Source organism: Eurytemora carolleeae, unplaced genomic scaffold (genome assembly GCF_000591075.1).
Source record: "Eurytemora carolleeae unplaced genomic scaffold, Eaff_2.0 scaffold95, whole genome shotgun sequence".
Lineage (NCBI taxonomy): Eukaryota > Metazoa > Arthropoda > Copepoda > Calanoida > Temoridae > Eurytemora > Eurytemora carolleeae.
This window is the reverse complement of record NW_019396113.1, coordinates 449,500-471,335: the sequence shown is the minus strand read 5'-3', so window position 1 is coordinate 471,335 and position 21,836 is coordinate 449,500. Positions and strand designations below refer to the sequence as shown.

Sequence of the window (21,836 nt, the reverse complement as noted above, 5' to 3'; positions counted from 1 at the left end):
CGAAGCATCTCAAATACAATAAATGCTGTCCCAGAATAATTATTCCCTACTGGATTGAACAAGAATAATCTAAGAAGGTTAGTGTTGATAAAATGTTTTAAACACCTTTGGTCAGTTGAAAGATGGGTTAAAGAACGTTTATTAAAAGAGGTATTATAGACAAAAGTTTGAAGCTGATTTTTTTTTCTCAACTTCTAAAATTTTTCTATTCTAGTCGGTTACTTGTTCGTTGTATAGAGATGGCAAACTCCACCCCAGACCTTCAGCAGGAATATAACATGTCAATTTAATTACGTCAAAGAAATAACAAGGGGATGTAGTCTGTACCATTCAGAGATCTTCTCGATTTTTAAGAAAGAATTCACTGATTTTGTTCCGGAAAGACTAATATTTTGATCTTTTTAATAAAGCTGAGAACTTTTAAACGGATAGAATAAGTTGGATTCTTTTTAAGACAGGATTATCTTATTGGTCAAAACCTCGGGATTAAACCAATGAAAAATAGGATAATCTTAACCTGATGGGAGATTTAGCTTAACTCATATACGGTTTTAATCCCAGCAATAGGTATTTCTTCTAGTTTCTACAATACTTTTTTATGCTTTTTAATTTTAATTTAAGTCGAAATATTTTTTTAAAATAATTTTACAAAAGTATATTCTAGAAAGCAAAAAATTAATCACAATACAAAACAAACACATGCAATAGCGTACACAGGAGAGGACCATGGGACGCTCAGCCCCACTCTGAATTAGTAAAATCTATTTTTTTGCCAGGGTGTTTCAGGCACCTAAGGGTGCTGAGCCCCCCTGGAATCAAAAAGAATTGAAGACCACCTTGGAGTAATTTCTGTGTACGCCCCTGATATCATTTTTTGATAATTATTCCTGTTTTTATCATGATAATTGACATGGTGGTGTGGTAAGGAATGGAGATTACCTAAGTTTATAAAAGCTGCAGAACAGATGTATGCTAACCTACCCTCTCCCCCTGACCCTGCAGGTGCTTATTCTATCAACAAATTTATTTTCTTCTGGAAATNTCAGAGAAATATTAAGGTTTTATTCGTTGAACTGGGGAAATTAATGCGATTTAAGAGAGAATAAATGAATTTTTTTGGGAAAACTGATACAAATCATTGGAACTTACTTATTGATGTCCAATTTATCATTCCCCCCCCCCCACATAATAAAATTATTTTCCCTCAGGGTGGGGAGTTAGGGGTGTAATTCATAAAATTACACACTCTTGTGCGAACATTTGCCCTATATTTGAACAAATCTCGATTCTTTCTCCTTTAATAAATCTTTTTTTTTCTAGCTCCGAGTAGTGATGATAAACTTGAATACCAAAAACAACTTCAGTTCCTACAAAATATTGCAAAGGTAACAAATTTTAAATTAAATATTCCCCCCCCCCCCCCACCATCCCTACCCCCAAAAAATTTGACCCGGAGTAACAAATTTATGCTTTTTGGGAAAAATAAACCCAACTGAATAAACCAAATGTTGTTATGATGCTAAACTGCATAAATCTAACTTTAACTATAAAATGTACGCATAAGTAAAAATAATTTATTTTTTAGGAAGTTTTAACTGAAAATTTTGACGACACTGAAAACGAATCAAATATCCCAGGTGAACATATTAATATGAAGATAAAAACAGAATGAATCATCGGCGTATTAATATTTTATTTCATTATCTCATGTTTTAGAATAATTTCGTTGAAACTGTCTTTTATTGAACTTTTATGTTGGAACCAGGGGTTTCTTGGACCCGGCTACCGTCTTTACGTTATTTCTTATCACTATATCTTTGCAACCCAATGTCATAGACCTTAGATATTAATTTAATTTATCAGTTTTATTATTTTTGGGTGCGTAAGGGGAAGAAACCAGGTGTCCCACAACATATTGGATCATTTGCAAAGAATTACACCTAAGTTGATTAATTTTTAGTGATAACCTCCCCGAAGGTTTTACTTCCCCGAGGTCCAGCCTCGACAAAAGACACATTGTCCAAACAAATCGTCCAGAAAGCTGCTGAGAGGTAAGAGCGAAAAGATTTAACTTTAAAAAATATTAAGTTTAAGTTCTTGACCAGGGTCCACTTTTACTATTCCAGGGCCCACCAGACGCAGAGAGAGAATTTGTTCGGAAGCAAACCTACTGAAAACGGAGAAAGTCTTCAAGAGCAGGATTTTGATAGATTGCTTGCTCTGCATAGGTATTTTATCACTTATGACAGTAAAGGCATATTTATCATTATTCATTACTAGTCTTAAAATTCTTCTCTTTTATTTGTAATTTTATCCTCAATTTATTAAGTGCCATAACGATTTCCAACAAAATCTCATCTGGATATCGAAGATGGAGATATCTTTATTTTTTATTTAGTCATTTCTAGAAAGTGACTCGTGGATTTCTAAGAACTGGCAAACAGAAAATGAATCCGATAGGGTTCAAAGGTACTGGTGTAAAGCGTTAATGACTAATTGATGGGAGTGTTAACAATCCCATTAATCCCATTAAAGGTGAACCAGAGATCGGAACTTCAGTGTTGATATTGATAATCTTAAATACTTTATCACGATATTCAATGTAGGCACTTTTAAATTTGGGATACAATGCTTAGTTCCTAAGTTAAAGTTATCCCTGTAGTGAATGACTATCAGTTATCACGGGATATCTAAGAGGAACTAAATCAATTAACAGGTCTACATAAGATGGAGATCAATGCTTGTTCCTGTTGTCTGCTAACCCTGTGTTTACTGTAGAGATCAGCAGGAGAAGGTTGCCGAGGAAATGTTAGGAATGACGAGGAGACTCAAGGAACAAACTCTAGCAGCTAAATCTTTAGTTCAGGTCAGTTTATTTCTCATTCAAGATCTTTATTTTCTTTCTTTTATCCCTTTCTTTTTCTCTTCTTTTCTTGCATTTTTTTTTACTTCTGGGGAATATTTGTGTTGTTCTTTTTGTTCATAGAATAACAAAATCAGAGGTTTATAACATACCTGGGACTCTCCTCCTCCTTTTTCCCGCACCTCTTTGCCGCCCATTGTACCTACGGCTTCCTACATACATCTAGTGATTTATGTATTGTTCTTTGATCAAATTCCGAGAATCCCCATTTTATTTTCCAGGAGGATACGGATCGGATAGAAAGAATAAACAAACGAGCAGATGATAACCTTTCCAAAATACAGGTATCAGAGATCCGTCATTTACAGTGCGATTAAACTATATTTTGGATAAAAATTTTTATGAATAATTCCTTCCCCCCATTTTCGATGTTTAAGGTTGAAATTGCAAAAATAGGGTTTAAATTCATCGATTGGAAACTTTTAACCAAAAATGATTGTATATAAATAAAAGTCTAAAAAAATTACGTAACATTTTGGGAAAGCAATTATAAACATAAGGGGGGGGGGGGAGGTATTTTTCAAGAAAATAAAATTTACTACAATTTTTTGTGAATAATATTTTTCTTCTTACAGAGTGAGGGTGGAAGAGTATCTAAGTTAGCATCCCGTTGGAACTGCAGATGCTGGATTTGGTTGGCGATGCTCATTGTAGTTCTTACATTCGTAGGTAATATAATCTTCCTCCAATTCAACCATTTTGGAAGAAAACAAATTTTGTTTTAAGAATTCGGCAAATATCTTGGCAAAAACTTTACTTATTTGAACTCGCTTACCACAGTAGTCCTCATTTATTTGAACTGCAACAGATCTTACTACATATCGCTAAAGCACCATCATTATGTAAAATCCAAAAATATTTTTTATAATCCTCGAAAGTCAGTCCCCCGGTTACAGGATGGCGGCCTTCCGTTAGCTATTGCGAGGGAAGGAATGTTGCTTCCCTATCCAATAGGGAGTTGTAAAAAATTTAGGGTAATGGTGAAAAATTTGAATTTCTTGATAATAATACTTTGTATAACTCTAACAGCAATCGAAATCTAATTACATCTTATCTTATCTTTTTTTAGGAATGGTTTTATTGATGAAATTGTTTAAGAAAACGATAGTCTTGGAAACCTCTAAGAAGACAGAACTCTGAATAAAAACTGTGATACTGAACGATTTCTGAGTGAATTTTAGAGTTTATTTTTGTTAAAAGATGCATTTTCGTAATTTTAAAACGTAATCTGTAATTGTTACAAATTTTTGTTTCAAACTTGCATGTGCAAATGTTTTTTGTACATGGTATCTGATAGTGTATGTACAAATGATATATTTATATACATGGCTTCATTTTATCTATGTACAAATAATATGAACATGGTTTCAGTCAATCTATTTACAAATAGTATATTTATGTACATGGTTTCAGTCAATCTATGTACAAATGGTATATTTATTTACATGGTTTCAGTCAAACTATGTACCAATGATGTAGTTATGTACACTATCCAAATAACATAATCTATGTACATTGTTTCAGATAATCTTTGAACAGATGGTGAGTAGTATAATGGAAGATGAGGATAGAGAAGTAGAGAAGACTGAGGATAAACAAATTCAAACATTAGAAATACAATCTATACAGTAAGCTAACTTTTCCTAACTATACTTTATTGATTTTAATGACACTCAATAAGAAGTCAGAAGTACATATACACTAGTATGATCAGAGCTGGAAACTTATTATTGGATAATTTTGAAGTTTTAATCCTGATCGCTTTATCTCGATATCCACGTTGGACCCTTAATTTGAGGATCAACAAAAAACTAGACATTTCCATATCTTCATTACAAATATTCCTACCATGATCAAAGCTCCTTTCAACTTCTGATTGGGTACGATTATCATGCGGGACATCGAATAAAGATCAAATTAACCTGCAGGTTAACAAAAGATCAAGATCAACCATTGATCTCGATATCCACAATAAAAGAATATCTTGTATAATAAAATTAACCAGTCAATCTTCATTCTATATGAATCAATGCTGAGTCCTCGTCAAAATATAATAAATATTTAGGTATGAGGGATACAAGTGTGAGCTACAGATGCCAGATATTATGAGATTAATTCAAGCAGATCTTTCAGGGAATCAATCAATCAATCATCCCATTGTTAAAATAAAATTTAAGAAAACCACGAACATTTTTTTGCTTTTAATGTATTTGCTACGAGAATCTTAAAACATTTATATTATTTTTTTAAAAATAAATATCACACTTGTCACACAATACATTACAATGATTTAACACTCTCCAACAAGATATTGAATATGCAGCATGTTCTTTTATTAACATATCATTATAAAAACATCTCGTAAAAAATATATTGTACACGATAAAGGCGTTTTTGATGTTTTGAAAGGTATCCATTGTAGAAACCCATGCTCAATATATCATATTTGTTCGTAAAAAAAACTATTTGTTTCCAGTGGGACATGTTGTATCTGCATTGTAGTGTTCATTAACGTTGTACATTTACACTTTTAGCAGACGATTAAACCCCTAAATCCTAAGGGGTTTCTTTAAAAATTTAAAGATCAACGATTAGAGCCATTGAAAATTTAAAAAAAAATTCTTATTTTAAATCAGCTTCATCTTTAAACTGTGTCGTCCCTGTAAATAATCTTGCAAGATGCACTGGTGCTATTATATTTTGGTTGGTTGATTGATTGATTGGTTGGTTGATTGATTGATTGGCTGATTGATTGATTGGCTGATTGATTGATTGATTAATTTGATCAGAACCTTACAGTATTTATACATACCGATACTTTATACACAACTGGCCAAACCTCTGCTATATTGCTAGGAATGTATATTCTTAGCTTTCATACATATTTGATAAGTTTTAAGATAAAAAATTTAAAAAATGTAAAATGATTGCAATGTTCATAAGATTAAATGAATCATTTTTCATTAATTTCATAATGAATCATTTTTCATTAATTTCATAAATTCTAGGTTGAATCATATACTCTCCAAGCACAGATTTTAAAACCTTGTTGAATCATTAACACAGTCAATCTTTTATAAAAAAAACTTAAGAATATGGATTTAGGCATGGTTCTAAATACGTTGGAGCCATTGTATGTAAACTTGATTATCACAAGGTAATTTTAAAGTGGGTAATTTATCGGTATACTTAGAAATTTGAATGGCTTTTATTAGCAAAAAAAATGTGAGTTAATTGTTAATTGTTGTTTCCCTTACAATTTGTTACTTACTTTTTACTTACATTCAGAGTACACTACGACGCATTCTTAATTTATGATTTTTTCTAACTCCTGATTCCATTAATGTGTAAATTTTTATTTCTAGAATTGTACACATTCTTTTGATGTTATGATATTTTAAGGGTGCTGTGACGAAACGTGGTTATATAGCAATGTTAGCAGTCGACGAGAATTATAGAAAGCGAAAAATTGGCGCAACTCTAGTAAAAAAAGCAATTGAGGTAAAAATTGTTTAAAAAGGAAAAAATATGATGTGCATAATTGATATGTTCTTTTTAGTTAATCCATTTGTGATGCATTTAAATTAGTTTTTTTTCTATTCCTTTGTTTTGGGTAAATTTTCTATTGTTTTTTTCATATCGTAAAAACAAAAATCTTGTACATTTTCGAATCCCTTTTTTGCAGCCTGATGGACAGACTGATGGTGTATACCATTGATTGATATGTTATACTTTAGATATTAAATAAAGCAGAATTCTTAGTTTGAACTATCAATCAAAGATCTACGACACTAGGTTGCATATTTAAAAGGATAAACAAATTGGAGTTTCATAATTAGTTCCATTCTCCGACTTTCGAGTTTTAATGATTCTTGGTTATCATTATTATTGTTATTATCATTTTACTATTTTATAGGCTATGATTCTGGATATGGCCGACGAGGTTGTGCTTGAGACCGAGGTTACAAACAAGGCCGCCCTCCAGCTCTACGAACGCCTCGGGTTTGTCAGGGATAAGAGATTGTTCCGATATTATCTCAACGGCGTGGATGCTCTCAGATTAAAACTCTGGTTGAAATAAACAATGAATTATTTCGTATTAAAATGTCTCAAATATTCAAATAAGATTTGTGAAATCGAACCGGTGTGGCGTTATTTCTGGATAAACATTAAGTAATGGTAGTAGACTCTACGTAGCAAATTTTCCCCGGCATCCGCGCATTTTTTTGCAGTTTACGACAATTATATTCATTAGAAATTATTTTTATACACTTAAATATAAAATTTATACTTTATAATGCGAGTACAGAAGTAATTAACTATACATTAAACTCTCATTAGTTGCAAGTATCAAAATCGAAACAATTAACTTAAGTAAACTAAGTTGTAATATCGATCCATAATGTTAAAACAATTGATTTTTACTGTCTGTCGCTCAGCAAAACTTGATTGATTCTCAAATATGAGAAATACTTTCACTTAATTTACTGTTTACATTCACAGAATTGTGCGCGAATGCCGCGGAAAATTTGCTGCGTAGAGACTACTACCATTATTTAACGTTTACCCAGAAATAACGCCACACCTGTGAACCATGGAACTCTGCCATGATTTTGATCCTAAGCAACTCTCCCGAGGTTCTGTTTATCCTCCAGTATTTATTTATTTGTTATAGAAGTGTATCATCATTCTTTTCCTTTGTTGAAAAAAAATTATTGTTAAAATTGCGTTTCAGATAAAATGTCCGCTACGGAGTTAGACGGGGTGCTAGAGCCCCTAGCTTCCGAAGAACCCGGAGTTTGGAAACCCCAGCAGTTCCTGGAACCCTATCTTGCAGAAGGAAACAACGTTTTACCTTTTTTATTGTTAAATAAAGTGGAAACCAAGAACAGTTGATTGTATGGATGTCGTCTTCTTTATTTCTTTTTATTCTGAAATATCACAGGGATTTTTTTTTTAACTGATATGTTAAGATTTTAAAAATTAAATTAGAACTGAAAAAATTTAATGTTGTGAATCTCGGAATCAAGCATTTACCATCCATCTACTGCCAGATCAACGGATTAGTTTAATTCCATTTTGATATCCCGTGATGGTCATACCCTGCAGGGATACTTTTAACTGAGATTCAAGATTACGAGGCTATTAAGGCGCTTCGCGTCCATCTCTTTTTTTCAATTTTCAATAGTTGCTCATTGCTCAATCTTTCCCTAGGGTCATGTGAGGTCCCACACAAGATTTGGGCCCAAACGGTTCAGCTATGGCCTGTGTTAATGTTTATTGTACACAAACGGGCAAAAAAACATGTACAGACAAGTTTTTTTTTTATAAAAAAGGGAAACTACTGTCATTTACCGTATTTTCTGTTTTTTTTTTTTTTTTTTATACTGCTATGCAAATTACAATAGTTCACTGAGTTAGTTTTTTTTTCTCGCGGTAAATACAAACTTGACTACGGATAGTTAATCGTAGAGTAGTAAATGAAAGATAAATAAAAATTCATTCTCCCCTCCCTAAACCTTGATAACATCAACATTCAACAAGTGTTACCTTATATCTTCTTTCTTTACAAGTATTTGTTGATTTTGGTAGATTTTGAGGTAGAATCTCATGCAACCAGTATACTACAGCAGGGTAATATTAATCAAGAGGTAGGTTTAATAACTAACCCGGATGTAGAACTTTGAAATGATTGGTTCTAGAAGCTTTTTAGTGTGGGGGGGGGGGGGTCGAACAATTATACATCAATTGCCCCCCCCCCCTTACTCATCGATACTCCCCTAAAATTTATGTATTATCCCTAATTCCGCGATCGGCGATAGCATACCCTCCTAAACTATGTAACCCCTGATTATGAAACCATAGTAAAATTAAGTACAATGTACATAATGTTATGAAGTTGCGATTGAGGAAGGGGCATGATAGTTAAGGCCCTCCCTGTACGCTTGGTCCAGCACTACAAGTATCAAATATAAATTTGATGTAGCTGCCAACTTGGAATCTTTTTATTTACAATTTCATGCAGTTGAAATTCACAAGTTCACAACTTTATAGTCCATGAATTTTACCTTTTATTCGGTGAACAAGACGTGTCCTTGAATTTTAGCTTTTATTAGATAACCAAGACGTGTCCTTGAATTTTACCTTTTATTAGGTAAACAAGACGTGTCCTTGAATTTTACCTTTTATTAGCTGAACAAGACGTGTCCTTGATTTTTACCTTTTATTAGCTGAACAAGACGTGTCCTTGAATTTTACCTTTTATTAGCTGAACAAGACGTGTCCATGAATTTTACCTTCTATTAGGTGAACAAGACGTGTCCTTGAATTTTACCTTTTATTAGGTGAACAAGACGTGTCCTTGAATTTTACCTTTATTAGGTGAACAAGACGTGTCCTTGATTTTTACCTTCTATTAGGTGAACAAGACGTGTCCTTGAATTTTACTTTTTTTAGGTGAACAAGCTGAGTATTGCGTTATCTGACCTGGACTCTACTATACAGTCTCATGTATCTCTGCACTACAATGATCTACTATCCAGGGCTGTATCCAACTCACAGCTAGAGCAGAGCCTAGCTGCCATGGCAACGCATATTGGTAGGAACTAACATTTTGTGTGGATTCTTACTTTCTTCTTGGATTATTTGTCGTTGTATTTTTCTGACCTCGTCATGATTTCTCACTTCTTATGAAAAGAAATCTCAGGCAAGAGGGTGTAGTGTTAAAAAAGATTAGATTTGTTACTCAGTTTTTTTTGCACTTTTACACCCATTTCAATTACTGCTTCCTTCACCTCATAAGTTATACATTTAATCTTCCTAGAAAAAAAACTATTCATATTTTGATCCTAATTCATGATTAACCAACCAATCCATTTTACCAGGGAGTTTGGAGTTGAGCAGTGAGAGATTACGATCTAGAGTAGCAGAACCTTATGGCAAGATTAAACAGGGAACACAGAGTCTGGAGAGATTACAGAACACTGCTGATATCCTCAGGTAAGATAAATCAGGGAACACAGAGTCTGGAGAGATTACAGAACACTGCTGATATCCTCAGGTAAGATAAATCAGGGAACACAGAGTCTGGAGAGTTTACAGAACACTGCTGATATCCTCAGGTAAGATAAATCAGGGAACACAGAGTAATGAGAGATTACAGAACACTGCTGGTATCTTCAAGTTAGATAAATCAGGGAACACAGAGTATTGAGAGATTACAGAACACTGCTGGTATCTTCAGGATAGATAAATCAGGGAACACAGAATATTGAGAGATTACAAAACACTGCTGATATCCTCAGGTTAGATAAATCGGGGAACACCGAGTGTTGAGAGATTACAGAACACAGCCGATATCCTTTCTAGGTTATATAAATCCGGCCCCAGTCAAAAAGTTCAGAAATAGTACTTTTCTGGGTGGACAGAGTCTCTCTTTAAATTATTTTTAACTTGATTGCTTCCCCAAGATAAAAGGTGGTATTTAATACTGAAAATATTATTTTTTTGTCAGTCATGGGCCTGTGCCTTGACAGTCGGAATGTTGGCACACACAAGACTTTTTTCATTTCCAACTGGATGATAGTTGACTGGTTATTAATCAAATTTATTTAAATGTTCAGACGAGTTATCCGTATCCTTCAGCTGTCTAAACGCTTATCTGTACAGCTGGCTGGAACTGGGGACCTAGATCTTGCTAAAGCAGCGTCAGGTACTTAATAAATACAGGGGACTAGATGACGACTTTCAAGATGTTACATCTGCTTCTTTATATCTGATAATATTTGACTTTGATGATTATATAGAACGTTTCATTTATAAAGCAAAATATCATTTAGATAAAACTTTAAACTTCGTTTTTACTTGTTTCTTGGCAAACTTACTCTAAAATAATTTCCCATCAAACTGGAGATATTTGAAGAAAGCTTCTTGTTTAAGGTCTAGCTGAGCTTGGAGAACTGGTTGAAGGGGATCTATCTGGTATTGAAGTGGTGGAAGGAGAGGTTCGTCTATTTTATTATATTTATAACTTGCAAGTTTATAACCAGAAGGAAAACCAGAAATTATATATTTTCTGAATCTGAAAATTAACCCCCAAAAAATTTTAAAAAGAAAATATAGTGGAACTCATAAAACTGTGGAATAGGAAGACGACTTTTAAACTCATATTTTATAACTTAAAAACGCAGCAAGTGTGCAGTGTAAACAGACCCATTTAAATTAACTACTTGATTTTTGCTACTTGTAAAACTATTTGCTTTAAAATAACATTTAATAAACATTATAATACTTGATATGTCGTCTTTCATCACCACAGATTTACGGGTCTTATAGTGCCTCAATTGTAAATTAAATACTATCCAATCTTAGGTTCGGAGAATGTGGGCGTGGAGAACAGATGTTGAGAGACAGGGGGAGACACTGCTCACCAGAGGTATGGAGACTGCAAACCAGTCCCATCTTGGCACAGGACTACAGGTATAATTATAGTTTTATTGACTGATCCGAAATAATCTATCAACTTGTGACAAACATCACTACCAATGATTCTCTCAGTCCTACTACTATGGTGGAATCTTATTTTTCATCTGCTGCCCTTGGTATAATTAAAAAAAACATAGGAGATCAAGGGAAAATCCAGTGTTTAGAGTTGTCTTTGAATTTGGGATTAATTTCTACTGCAAAACATCCCTCGTTGCAGATAATTTACAGGCAGTATTAGCTTTTTGAACCCTTATTCATCTATAATACCGGCCTTAACTTCCTTGTTAAGTATTTATAAACGTTTAAAATGTGACTAAATAAGCCAAATAAAATAAATACTATTTTATTTTAAGGTTTTCTACAATCTTGGAACTCTTCCTGAGGTTCTAACTAAACTGTTGGATACTTCTCTCACTAGGCTTAAAACTCAAGCCTCTGATCTGCTAGATATTAGGTTGGTTTCAGCCTCACTCATTTTTTAGAGACATTTTACTTAAATGCCTTCAACCGACATTTATATGATAATTTTAGAAATGATAGTTTTAGGGAAAAAAAACTTTATGGTTTTGCCTTGTCAAGTTTAACACCAGATTTCTTAACATGTTTTGTGAAATATTTTCAAAAATATTTCTTTTGTCTTCTAGGAAGATATCTGCTGCGGCGGATGAGGCGGGTAAAGGCGGAAGTAAGAATGGTGGAGCTAGTAAAGGAGGTGGACCTGGTAAAGCGTCGATGCCAGCACCAAGTAATATGGCAGCATTTAGAGCAACTCTCTGGACAAATCTGGATCAGGTTTCTAATCGATTTTATTCAAAAATTAACCTGTCTTAAAGAGTGGCATTCCTGATTTACAACGATACCATTTATCTAATCCGTGATGTGAAAGATTTTTTCGTTTTTCAAGCTAGAAAATTGTTTAATTTTAAACTTACTTGTTAATCAATTTTAATAAGAGAAATTTATGGATATCTTATGCATTCTTGATCCGACAACGCGTTTAAGGCTACTGTTGTGAATCGGACATGCCTTTTAAAAATGGAAGGACACTGAAGTATCATAACGACAGTCTTTTTAATTGTGTTTCACAGGTTCTTGAATTAGTGCGGACTACAATATCTCGGATTCTCCAGCTTCAGAAATTATTAGCTAAGAAACAAGATCCTAATACACATCTGCCTTACATATCCGCCCTCGCTCAGGTTAGATACACATCTGCCCTACATATCCGCCCTCGCTCAGGTTAGATACACATCTGCCTTACATATCCGCCCTCGTTCAGGTTAGATACACATCTGCTCTACATATCCGCCCTCGCTGAGGTTAGATACACATCTGCCTTACATATTTGCCCTCGCTCAGGTTAGATACACATATGCCTTACATATCCGACCTCACTCAGGTTAGATACACATATGCCTTACATATGCGTCCTCGCTCAGGTTAGATACACATATGCCTTACATATCCGCCCTTGTTAAGGTTAGATACACATATGCCTTACATATCGGCCATCGTCCAGGTTAGATACACATCTGCATTGCATACCCCTCCTTGCTCAGGTTAGATACACATCTGACTTACATATCCGCCCTCGCTAAGGTAAGATGCACATTACACATCTACCTTACACATTCTCTCTTTACAAAATATAATTAAACAATTAGAAGTAAATTACTTTTGTGGTATTCTATCCTAAAAAATCCACTAGAACCCAAGTAGACAAAGGTAAGTGGTTTGAAATCGACCCTGGAGCTCAACGTAACATAGCCTTCAGGACATGATACTTTGACTGTAGGTTGAATGTTAATAATTTTAATTATCCTAGGAGGGGCATGATCCCAGTATAGTTGATCTATCCTGGAGTAAAGTAACGAAGATTCTTCGTGATGTTCTTGTTACATCAGCCTCTAAATCCAACTTCATTAAGCAGGCACGTTGCAAATTTTTAAGGGAGTTCTAGTTCCAAAAATATAATTATTTTTTTTACCGTCCTTGATTTTCTTGTCTTTTTTGTTTTTGTGCAGGCGTTTGAAGGAGAATATCCTAAAATGCTTCGTCTTTATCTTGAAACCTGGAGCAAGCTTAGATTAAGTGCTGTACAAGTAAACACTACAGGTATCCTCCCTAGTCCCTACCCACTGCCTTCCCTGTTCCCTGACCCCCTACACTTTCCCACATTTCTATGCATATAATAACTGTTGCTCAATAAACTAAATATAACTAAAACATAAGTTACTGAGCTCTCGAGATACTTTTGTAAAGTAAAAAATTTACAATGTATCTGAAGTTTTTAATCTATGTTTTTTCTTCTTTTGATTTACTAAATACATAGCTAAAATCTTATGTAAAAATAATTTTGTTTAACAAGGACTGATTATGGATGAATCTCTGATAATAAAAGATCCATTTTTAAACGAAGAACTTGGAGCAGATTTAAGGTAATCTATTCTTAAGATGTAATTCGTTTTTAATGGAGTTTTAGATAGAGTTTTTAATGGAGTTTTTAATGGAGTATTTAATTGAGTTTTTAATGGAGTTTTAAGTAGAGTTTTTAAAGGAGTTATAATGAAGTTTTTAATGGAGTTGTTAATGGAGTTTTTAATGGAGTTTTTAATGGAGTTTTTAATGGAGTTTTTAATGGAGTTTTTAATGGAGTTTTAAATAGAGTAGTTTTTAATAGAGTTTTAATGGAGTTTTTAATGGAGTTTTTAATGGAGTTTTAAATAGAGTTTTAAATAGAGTTTTAAATAGAGTTTTTAATGGAGTTTTTAATGGAGTTTCTTTATGGAGTTTTTAATGGAGTTTTTAATGGGGTTTTTAATGGAGTTTTTAATGGAGTTTTTAATGGAGTTTTTAATGGAGTTTTAAATGGAGTTTTAAATGGAGTTTTAAATGGAGTTTTAAATGGAGTTTCAAATGGAGAATTTATATGGAGATTTTGTGGAGTTTTAATGAAGTGTTTAATGGAATTTTTCACAATGTGATCATTGATTGATAGAAGTAAGACCTGCAGGCGAGGACGGTAGTGTTTATATCCATTTTAAGACGCATTATATAAGATAGTTAATGAACTAGAATTTTTGTAAACAATAACAAAGATTTTGAACAAGGCTCGGATTTCTAGGGTACAGGAAAAGAGGGTAATCACTGTTTACTACCCGTTTGTTAACGATATAACTAGTTTAAAAGTTGTTGCAATACGTCATTGATAAAATGTAATTAATTCCTATCGACCTCTTTCTCTCGGTATTGATAAATAAAATAAATAATTAAAAGGAAAACCTAAATTGTTTTTCGTAAATAGTTTAAATTATCTATTCTAGTGAGAGTTTGGAACAGTTTGAACACGCCTATCTTGCCAGATCTCTCTCCAGGCTCTTCGATCCGGTCAACCTCATGTTCAGCGGAGGTAAGTAACTTTTTGTTCTTCATTTTACTTTTTGAGATGTTTCGTTTAACAGTTTATTTTAAATAAAAAAAGTTTTAAACAAAATTTTAAAAAAAGAGCAGTGAATTTTTTGGTCTGACTGTTGTATCTTCTTTTTAGCTGATCATACATCTGTTTTCTGTTCTTCTCTTTTAGATCTACACAATCTAATCTTTTGTAGACAAGGGAAAATGCATTTTGACGCATATTTCTGATTATTCGTTCTTGTTTATGTATGGTCTGACTAAGCATTCCCATTTCAGGATACAGCTTTCTCAGCGCCTATGCAATGTATAGCTTACAATAACAGCTTGGGAGATATATTAATTTCTGTTTTCCCAAGTAGAGTGTACTGCCATGTTATTCCACACAGGGTTCTGTTCAGCCACAAGAACTGGAGAGAGTTGTATAAGAACCTGACTGTTCAGATCTCCCTTGATGCTTACACACATAGAACCAGATTCATTTGAAAGAATTAAAGTCTTTCCGACGAGTTCGGATACTTAATAACAGCTACCCAGGCTTGATATTAAGGGGTTTATTTAAAGCTGCTAGTAGTAAATTCTGGATCTAGCTAGTGTACAATCCCAGAAATTTTGTTACTTTTTGAGCATCTGGGAAAAGTAGGGGTCTTGTAAAACACACTCTTTGGAATCTTTTATGCACTCGTTTTGAAAGAAGATGTAGGTTTAGAGTTTATTTTCATCTCTCAACACGGTGAAAAACTAAAAATACAAAAATTAGTTTTTAATAAAATTAATTAAAATTTTGTTCCAAGCTTTTATATTTCTAAAATTTCATTAGATAGACTTCTAAGCTTGAAGTTTATTTTGAGTTGAAATTGTCCATCCTTGAATCTTATTTTCATCTTGTTCTGGTTCCTGCAGTCTGATCCTTAAATAGTTAAAGGTATTACAGCTAGGGTAAAAACCTCCATTCTCCAGGTTAAAACAGCGTGAAAAGATTAATGTAGGCCTTCAATGTTTCTTGTAGTTCCGTTTTTTCTTTTCCATTTGTGTGCAGGAGGTGTTTACTGTTTACCCCCCCATATACACCCCTGGCTAAAGTTTCTCTAGTTTTCCATTTTCTCTCTCTCGCCCTGTATCTCTGAATACCCAGTTGTTGCCTCTCTAAAAGCTGAATGTACAGTGTACACTGACTTTTTGAGATGTTTAAAATGCAATCGGAAACTAGTCATAAATCTGTCTAGGGGGCTTTTTATCTTTCTATAATGAGGGGGGGGGGGGCTCATCAACCAATGGGACCCCAAAATCCCCTTGAAACCATAGATGGATGCTGAGCCACCATAACCCCTGAGGACGCCTCTGCTGGAAGTGGTATTTTTTGTCTTGTGTAGGGTTGAACCAAAATAAGCTGTGTACGAAAATTTTTTTTCAAGTAAATCTCAAAAAAGTTTAACAACATATTGGAGGAAAAAAAGAGGATTGTTAGCATTTGTTTCTCAAGGAATAGCTCATTTTCGTACCCTTTCCTCTTATAAAAATAATTGTTCAGTTTTGAAATGCTAGATTTTAAAACATATTTAAACAAGAAGGAATTATGAGAAAATGTCCAACGTACTTCTGAAGGTCGCGTTTTCATCGAAACTTAAAAATAAATCAAATCTTGCTTTATGTTTTGTAAAGTAATGTAATATATACTTATGTCAAGTAAACATCCATTCTCGTTGCTGTTGCATTTTTGGCGGCGGTCCGCAATCTTGCAGAACATTTTTTATTCATTCATTTTTAGTAACTTATTTGTGTAGGTGGAGTGCCAAGCCAGACCGAGGTGTCAGGTATATTCACTACCCTCAGTAGTGAGCTCAATATCGGAGCAGTTGAACCTAGGCTTCAGGCTTCAGTCCTCAGTAATGTTTCTAAAACGATTAAACTGTTCTGTGTGAAATGTGAGCAGGCGGCGAAGGCAGATTCAGATGCCAGTCAAGTTATAGGTAACAATAGTAAAATTGATAGTTATCATAAGAAAACTCATATTCTCGCCCCACTCCCCCCCCCCTCCATTTGAAATTCAGTTCTCTAAGTCCTAGTATGCATGTAAGGCCAGTTGTTAATTGTTTTTGGTTTTTTTTTTTAATTTTTCTGTCCTGCCTTATTTCCGCTAGTCGCTGGTGATCAATCATATGTAAGTTAGAAAAACTTTACTACAGTGATAACCAGAAAACTCTGAAATAAAAAGACGACTTTTTGACTCAAGTTATGACTTTGAATAGTCCAATAAGCATGGGACACAGCAATTGTGCAGTGTAAACAGACCCATTTCATTTAATTAGTGATTTGATAAACGTCTAGTAAATCAATTTTTTTTGTAACAACATCAAATAGGCTTAAGTATTGCAATAAAATCGTCTTCTTATTTCAGAGTTTTCTGGTTATCACTGTACATATTTTTTTACTTCTTGGATAAGAAGATGATAACATTCTTATAATTGACGAATTCCTAATTCTAAGTCTATCGTCCCTGAAAGCCAACAATTTATTCGTTATCATAATCTAGGTTACCCAACAGTTGCGCAGAAGCAGAATGTCGAGCTTGTGAATATTTTGGCAGATTTCCAGGTTTTTAAATATTCTTTTTTATTCAATAATATGTTTTGCAGACTTTTCAGAGCCCTTATGCATATACTTCTGGGGTTTGGTGTCTTCTTAAAATCTTCTCGACCAATCAAGAAAACTAAAAATCGTTGCTTTGTAGATTCTAAGAAAAATGTTTGAACTAAAATAAGATTTTGTTGAAACCAAGTGGTTTGACTTCTCGTAGATTGGGTTAACCCGTCTTGTTGCTGAAAATAAATCTAAGAAGATAGAAACTCTGCTCGAGGTTGGAAAAGGAATCAGGTATATTTACATCTATAAAATGCAGGGGTCCATTATGGATTTTATCCTTCTTTCTCTTACAAAAATATTGTTAGAAAAGAATAGATAACATTAGGTTTAACAATGAAATTTCTCGTTTGAGGTATTTAAAAAAAGAGGATAAACTTGTCAGTTTAAGTTAACATTTTCCACTAAAAATCTTAAGAAATTGTACTTTAAGTAAATTGTAAAATGAATATATTAATCTCAAAGAAAGTGGTTAACACGTATAAAAAGTTACCTAGAAATATTTTAATTTCTTTGCCCCCAGTCCTCGCAGTTCAAATTTAAGTTTGTTGTTTAATGAGGTGGACAAGGTAGACTAGGTGGACAAGGTACACTAGGTGGACAAGGTAGACTAGGTGGACAAGGTACACTAGGTGGACAAGGTAGACTAGGTGGACAAGGTAGACTAGTTGGACAAGGTAGACTAGGTGGACAAGGTAGACTAGGTGGACAAAGTACACTAGGTGGACAAGGTACACTAGGTGGACAATGTACACTAGGTGGACAAGGTACACTAGGTGGACAAGGTACACTAGGTGGACAAGGTACACTAGGTGGACAAGACACTAGGTGGACAATGTACACTAGGTGGACAAGGTACACTAGGTGGACAAGGTACACTAGGTGGACAAGGTACACTAGGTGGACAAAGTACACTAGGTGGACAAGGTACACTAGGTGGACAAGGTACACTAGGTGGACAAGGTACACTAGGTGGACAAGGTACACTATGTGGACAAGGTACACTAGGTGGACATGGTAGACTAGGTGGACTAGGTACACTAGGTACACTAGGTGGACAAGGTACACTAGGTGGACAAGGTACACTAGGTGGACAAGGTACACTAGGTGGACAAGGTACACTAGGTGGACAAGGTACACTAGGTGAACAAGGTAGACTAGGTGGACAAGGTACACTAGGTGGACAAGGTAGACTAGGTGGACAGTAGACGAACAACTTAAATGCATAAATATATATATATATTTAATTTGAGCGAGAAAATCAGTGTTTCGTTGATTTAATCTTTGCAATTTTTGTTTATCTTTTTTAATTAATTGTTTTGTAAATTCTTGAAAATTTGTATTTTATTTTTGTTTGCGCTCTTTTTTCACAGTAGATTCTTTTTTGCGTAGTCGGTAAATTACAAATATTGTTATATTTATTTATTAATTTTTAGTGCCCAAATGGTCTCTACGATCGCCCCTCTGTTGTCCTCTATCGAGGACGCTGTTGAGGCCATCCTGCTGACGGCCCACAAGGAGGAGTTTGGACAGGAGGAGAACAGTAAACAACCTCCTTGCTCACCTTATATGAAGGAGCTACAAGCTTTCCTTGAGAGAATATCTAAGGATTTTCTTCAGCATTTCACATGCAAGGTAAATCTTAAAGCTTAGAAAGGTTAATTTTCCAAAAAGAAGCAAAAACTGTCAAATGTCACTGGCTTGTCTCCCACTTCTGGGTTTACATTCAGCTCACAACTGAGTTAATGCAGGAGAACCAAGACTACCTATATAAAGATGCGGCAACGGAAAATCTACGCAAATTCTATTCACTTTGGTCTAATAAAGATTGTAAAACAAATGTCGTCATCTGTAATGAATAAAGGCAGTCTTTGCTTCCTTGGAAGTTTCATTCCATTTAATGATTTATACTTTTTAACCCAAATCCCAACAAATCAGTTGCCGAGTTAATGGGTTAGATATGCATACATTTATGTAAAATTATTTATTCGCAAATATGATGAACCAAAGACGACATTAACTTACAATTTTTAACGTTTTTTTATTTGTGTTCACTTTTAGCACAAAACATTCACTATTAATTGTGTTAAACTGCAGTTATTTTAATGTTGGTTGTTGAACGCTCAAGCAACCAAAATATCCAATCATGTCAAATACAGCTGTACAGAGCGTGCACAATAGTCAGATAAATTTCAATTGCATCATCTTTATTTATAGAGTCTTTGATGAGAACTATAAACGGACGGGAGCTCAAGCCAAATCACAGATTAAGTGTTGATAATAGCGATTATAATCATTAAACTTTCCTAACACATGATATCAAATGAAAACAAATTTTAAGGCTTAGTCGATTTTTCGTTTCTTATTTTTAGGATTTCCTTGATGGAGAATTGCGTCCTCTAGCAGAAAAGATTATTAATGAATTCGTCTTACATGCCAGCCTCATCCGTCCTTTAGGTTAGATAAGATCAATTAATTACTTTCCTCCAACAATACTTTTTTAATCTTATACAGTGGTCAGCATAAATATATATTTATATCAATACAGTGTCAGTAACTAAAATGTTGATATAATACCGTATTGAGATATATGTCAGCCTCTGTATTATATCACTATTTCTGTAAACGATTTTGTATTGATATATATGCCGATCTTTAAAACCTGATATCGTAGAGTTTTGATTTTCAAACTATGAATTCTGAGAAAGTAAATAGTCAAAGCCTGAAATATCAGGTTGCAAAGATATGGAGGATAGAAAGCTAGAGTTTTAGGCAAGTAATCTGTTAAATTTTCCTCTGAAAATATAGTTATCTTTTAACACGTGATTTTAGGTGCTGGTGGTGCACTGAGGCTTGCCAGTGATTGCGCGCAACTTGAGTTTGCGCTGACCCTGATCCTAGGCCCATCAGGATTTAGTAGCTCCGGTCCAACCGGACTCAATGCTATTGGTCCAGCCTACCAGCTTCTCCGGTCTTACAGGGCTCTGCTCTTCCTAAACCCAGAGGATATTCAGAAATACGACGGTAGGAATATGGAACATGGCTGTAGTCAGAAGCAGAACCCAAATAATAATAAGAATTTAGAATTTCCGGGCCTGGGAAGTAATTTTATTTCAATTCTTGAAAGGGGGGGGGAAGGAATTGGACATCAACTTGAAAACATTACCAATTTTTGATAAATTATTTTACTCACAAAAGTAATTTATTAATACTTAGGTCTGGGTTCTGTTGTTCCGTACTCGGTAGGATTACATCTCCTTATCTCCAGATGTCCACCTGTTATGCCTTCTCCTCAGGCTTCTCTGGGTTGGGGGTTAGCGAGGTAAAAATAAATTATCCTGAATTACATCTGTCTAGTCCTCCTCTTTAAAAGAATAGAGGGGTTTCAAAGAACAAACAATGCCCTTAAACTTGTGTTAGTGTACAATGCACTGTCAAGTTACAATTTTCTAAGTTTTTCTTAGCAAACAGCAATTCAACTAGGTATTGAGCCGGAGATAACACAGCAAATTGATTTTTTTTTGTTAGATTCCTTACAATTTACAATTTTAACCAACCGTAGATATGCACGATCCTTTTATGAATAGATATTTTAAAACTATTTTATATGAAGACTAAGTTTAACCTTCAAGTTGTCATGTTAGAAGATTTTTTTGTCGTCTTTAAATTATCATCTCTTGTTGTTAACCCTATATATACGATAATAATCAAGTTAAATTGACCGGGGTCTTCTAGGTATACAAGGTGGCTCCAGAAACATGATGAAAGAGAAAAACTGCTTCTGATTCAGGTACAAAATAAATACAAAAAATTGTCCAACATGTAATCTTATTAAAATATTGTATAAAACAATTTTATAATATTCTTTAGGGCACATTAGAAGCATATGTAGCCGGGTCTAGGAGTAGGTCGGATAAGAACTATATTCCTCAGTATCCAGTCCTACTTCAGATACTACAGAAGGGATTGGAATCTTGATGTTTGAGTTAATTGTGTGATACGTACAGTATACAGTGGTACCCATAAAGCTTTGGAATAGAAAAATGACATTTAACCAATCATGTCTGTATTTGATCTTTTAAAGCAATTAGTTTTATCAATGGGTAAAAATTATCTTATTAAGTTGATTATGGGTCCCGCTGTACAATTGTTATTAATATAGTAGTTTCACTTAAAAATTTGTAAGAACAGCTATTGAATTGAGATTGTACTACAAGGTTTATTGAATGTTTTTAGTTGAAATGTTTACATTCCGATTATTACTATTACTATTTATATTTTATGTATTTGATTAGTTTTATCTCTGTGTTATACTGTCTATCATCAACCAACGCGTGATATTTGCAAGTTTGGAAAATAAATTTTTAAATAAAATTAA

The 21,836-nt window shown here is 34.0% G+C and overlaps 3 protein-coding genes across 8 annotated transcripts in view; all 3 read left to right on the top strand.

The window, feature by feature from the left end:
* The window catches only part of LOC111695298 (vesicle transport protein USE1-like), a 4,778-nt gene extending 330 nt beyond the window's left edge, over nt 1–4,448 (top strand). Inside the window, exons 2-11 of one of the 2 annotated variants that reach the window (XM_023464561.1) lie at nt 215–269; nt 927–1,002; nt 1,321–1,385; nt 1,586–1,633; nt 1,957–2,051; nt 2,127–2,228; nt 2,779–2,866; nt 3,145–3,207; nt 3,499–3,592; nt 3,993–4,448. In XM_023464561.1, the coding sequence (XP_023320329.1) occupies nt 215–269; nt 927–1,002; nt 1,321–1,385; nt 1,586–1,633; nt 1,957–2,051; nt 2,127–2,228; nt 2,779–2,866; nt 3,145–3,207; nt 3,499–3,592; nt 3,993–4,063 (757 nt within the window). In that variant the 3' untranslated portion in view covers nt 4,064–4,448. Of the gene's footprint in view, nt 1–214; nt 270–926; nt 1,003–1,320; nt 1,386–1,585; nt 1,638–1,956; nt 2,052–2,126; nt 2,229–2,778; nt 2,867–3,144; nt 3,208–3,498; nt 3,593–3,992 lie in introns of both variants that reach the window. The other variant, XM_023464560.1, reaches the window with a different exon arrangement.
* LOC111695299 (N-alpha-acetyltransferase 30-like) lies at nt 4,439–7,659 on the top strand. Of its 3 annotated transcripts, none has more exons than XR_002763836.1 (7): nt 4,439–4,551; nt 4,989–5,056; nt 5,713–5,779; nt 6,029–6,080; nt 6,326–6,424; nt 6,840–7,067; nt 7,522–7,659. XR_002763836.1 is itself a non-coding variant. In XM_023464562.1 (6 exons), the coding sequence occupies exons 1-6, from the start codon at nt 4,463–4,465 to the stop codon at nt 7,002–7,004; spliced, it is 540 nt and encodes a 179-aa protein (XP_023320330.1). In that variant the 5' UTR covers nt 4,439–4,462; the 3' UTR covers nt 7,005–7,659. The 3 variants fall into 3 exon arrangements, 1 of the variants encoding a protein (XP_023320330.1); XR_002763837.1 differs by having other exon boundaries at nt 7,512–7,659; XM_023464562.1 differs by having other exon boundaries at nt 6,840–7,659.
* LOC111695296 (conserved oligomeric Golgi complex subunit 5-like) lies at nt 7,648–21,836 on the top strand. 3 transcript variants are annotated; one of them, XM_023464558.1, is made up of 24 exons: nt 7,648–7,763; nt 8,516–8,574; nt 9,380–9,521; nt 9,808–9,922; nt 10,546–10,634; nt 10,862–10,926; nt 11,294–11,401; nt 11,761–11,861; nt 12,052–12,199; nt 12,496–12,606; nt 13,233–13,337; nt 13,432–13,522; nt 13,776–13,845; nt 14,731–14,816; nt 16,603–16,788; nt 17,352–17,413; nt 17,616–17,692; nt 18,895–19,093; nt 19,831–19,915; nt 20,291–20,482; nt 20,675–20,780; nt 21,194–21,248; nt 21,329–21,474; nt 21,621–21,836. In XM_023464558.1, exons 1-23 carry the CDS (start codon nt 7,664–7,666, stop codon nt 21,434–21,436), a joined length of 2,460 nt encoding a protein of 819 aa, XP_023320326.1. In that variant the 5' UTR covers nt 7,648–7,663; the 3' UTR covers nt 21,437–21,474; nt 21,621–21,836. The 3 variants fall into 3 exon arrangements, with proteins under 3 accessions (XP_023320326.1, XP_023320325.1, XP_023320324.1); XM_023464557.1 differs by having other exon boundaries at nt 21,582–21,836; XM_023464556.1 differs by having other exon boundaries at nt 21,329–21,836.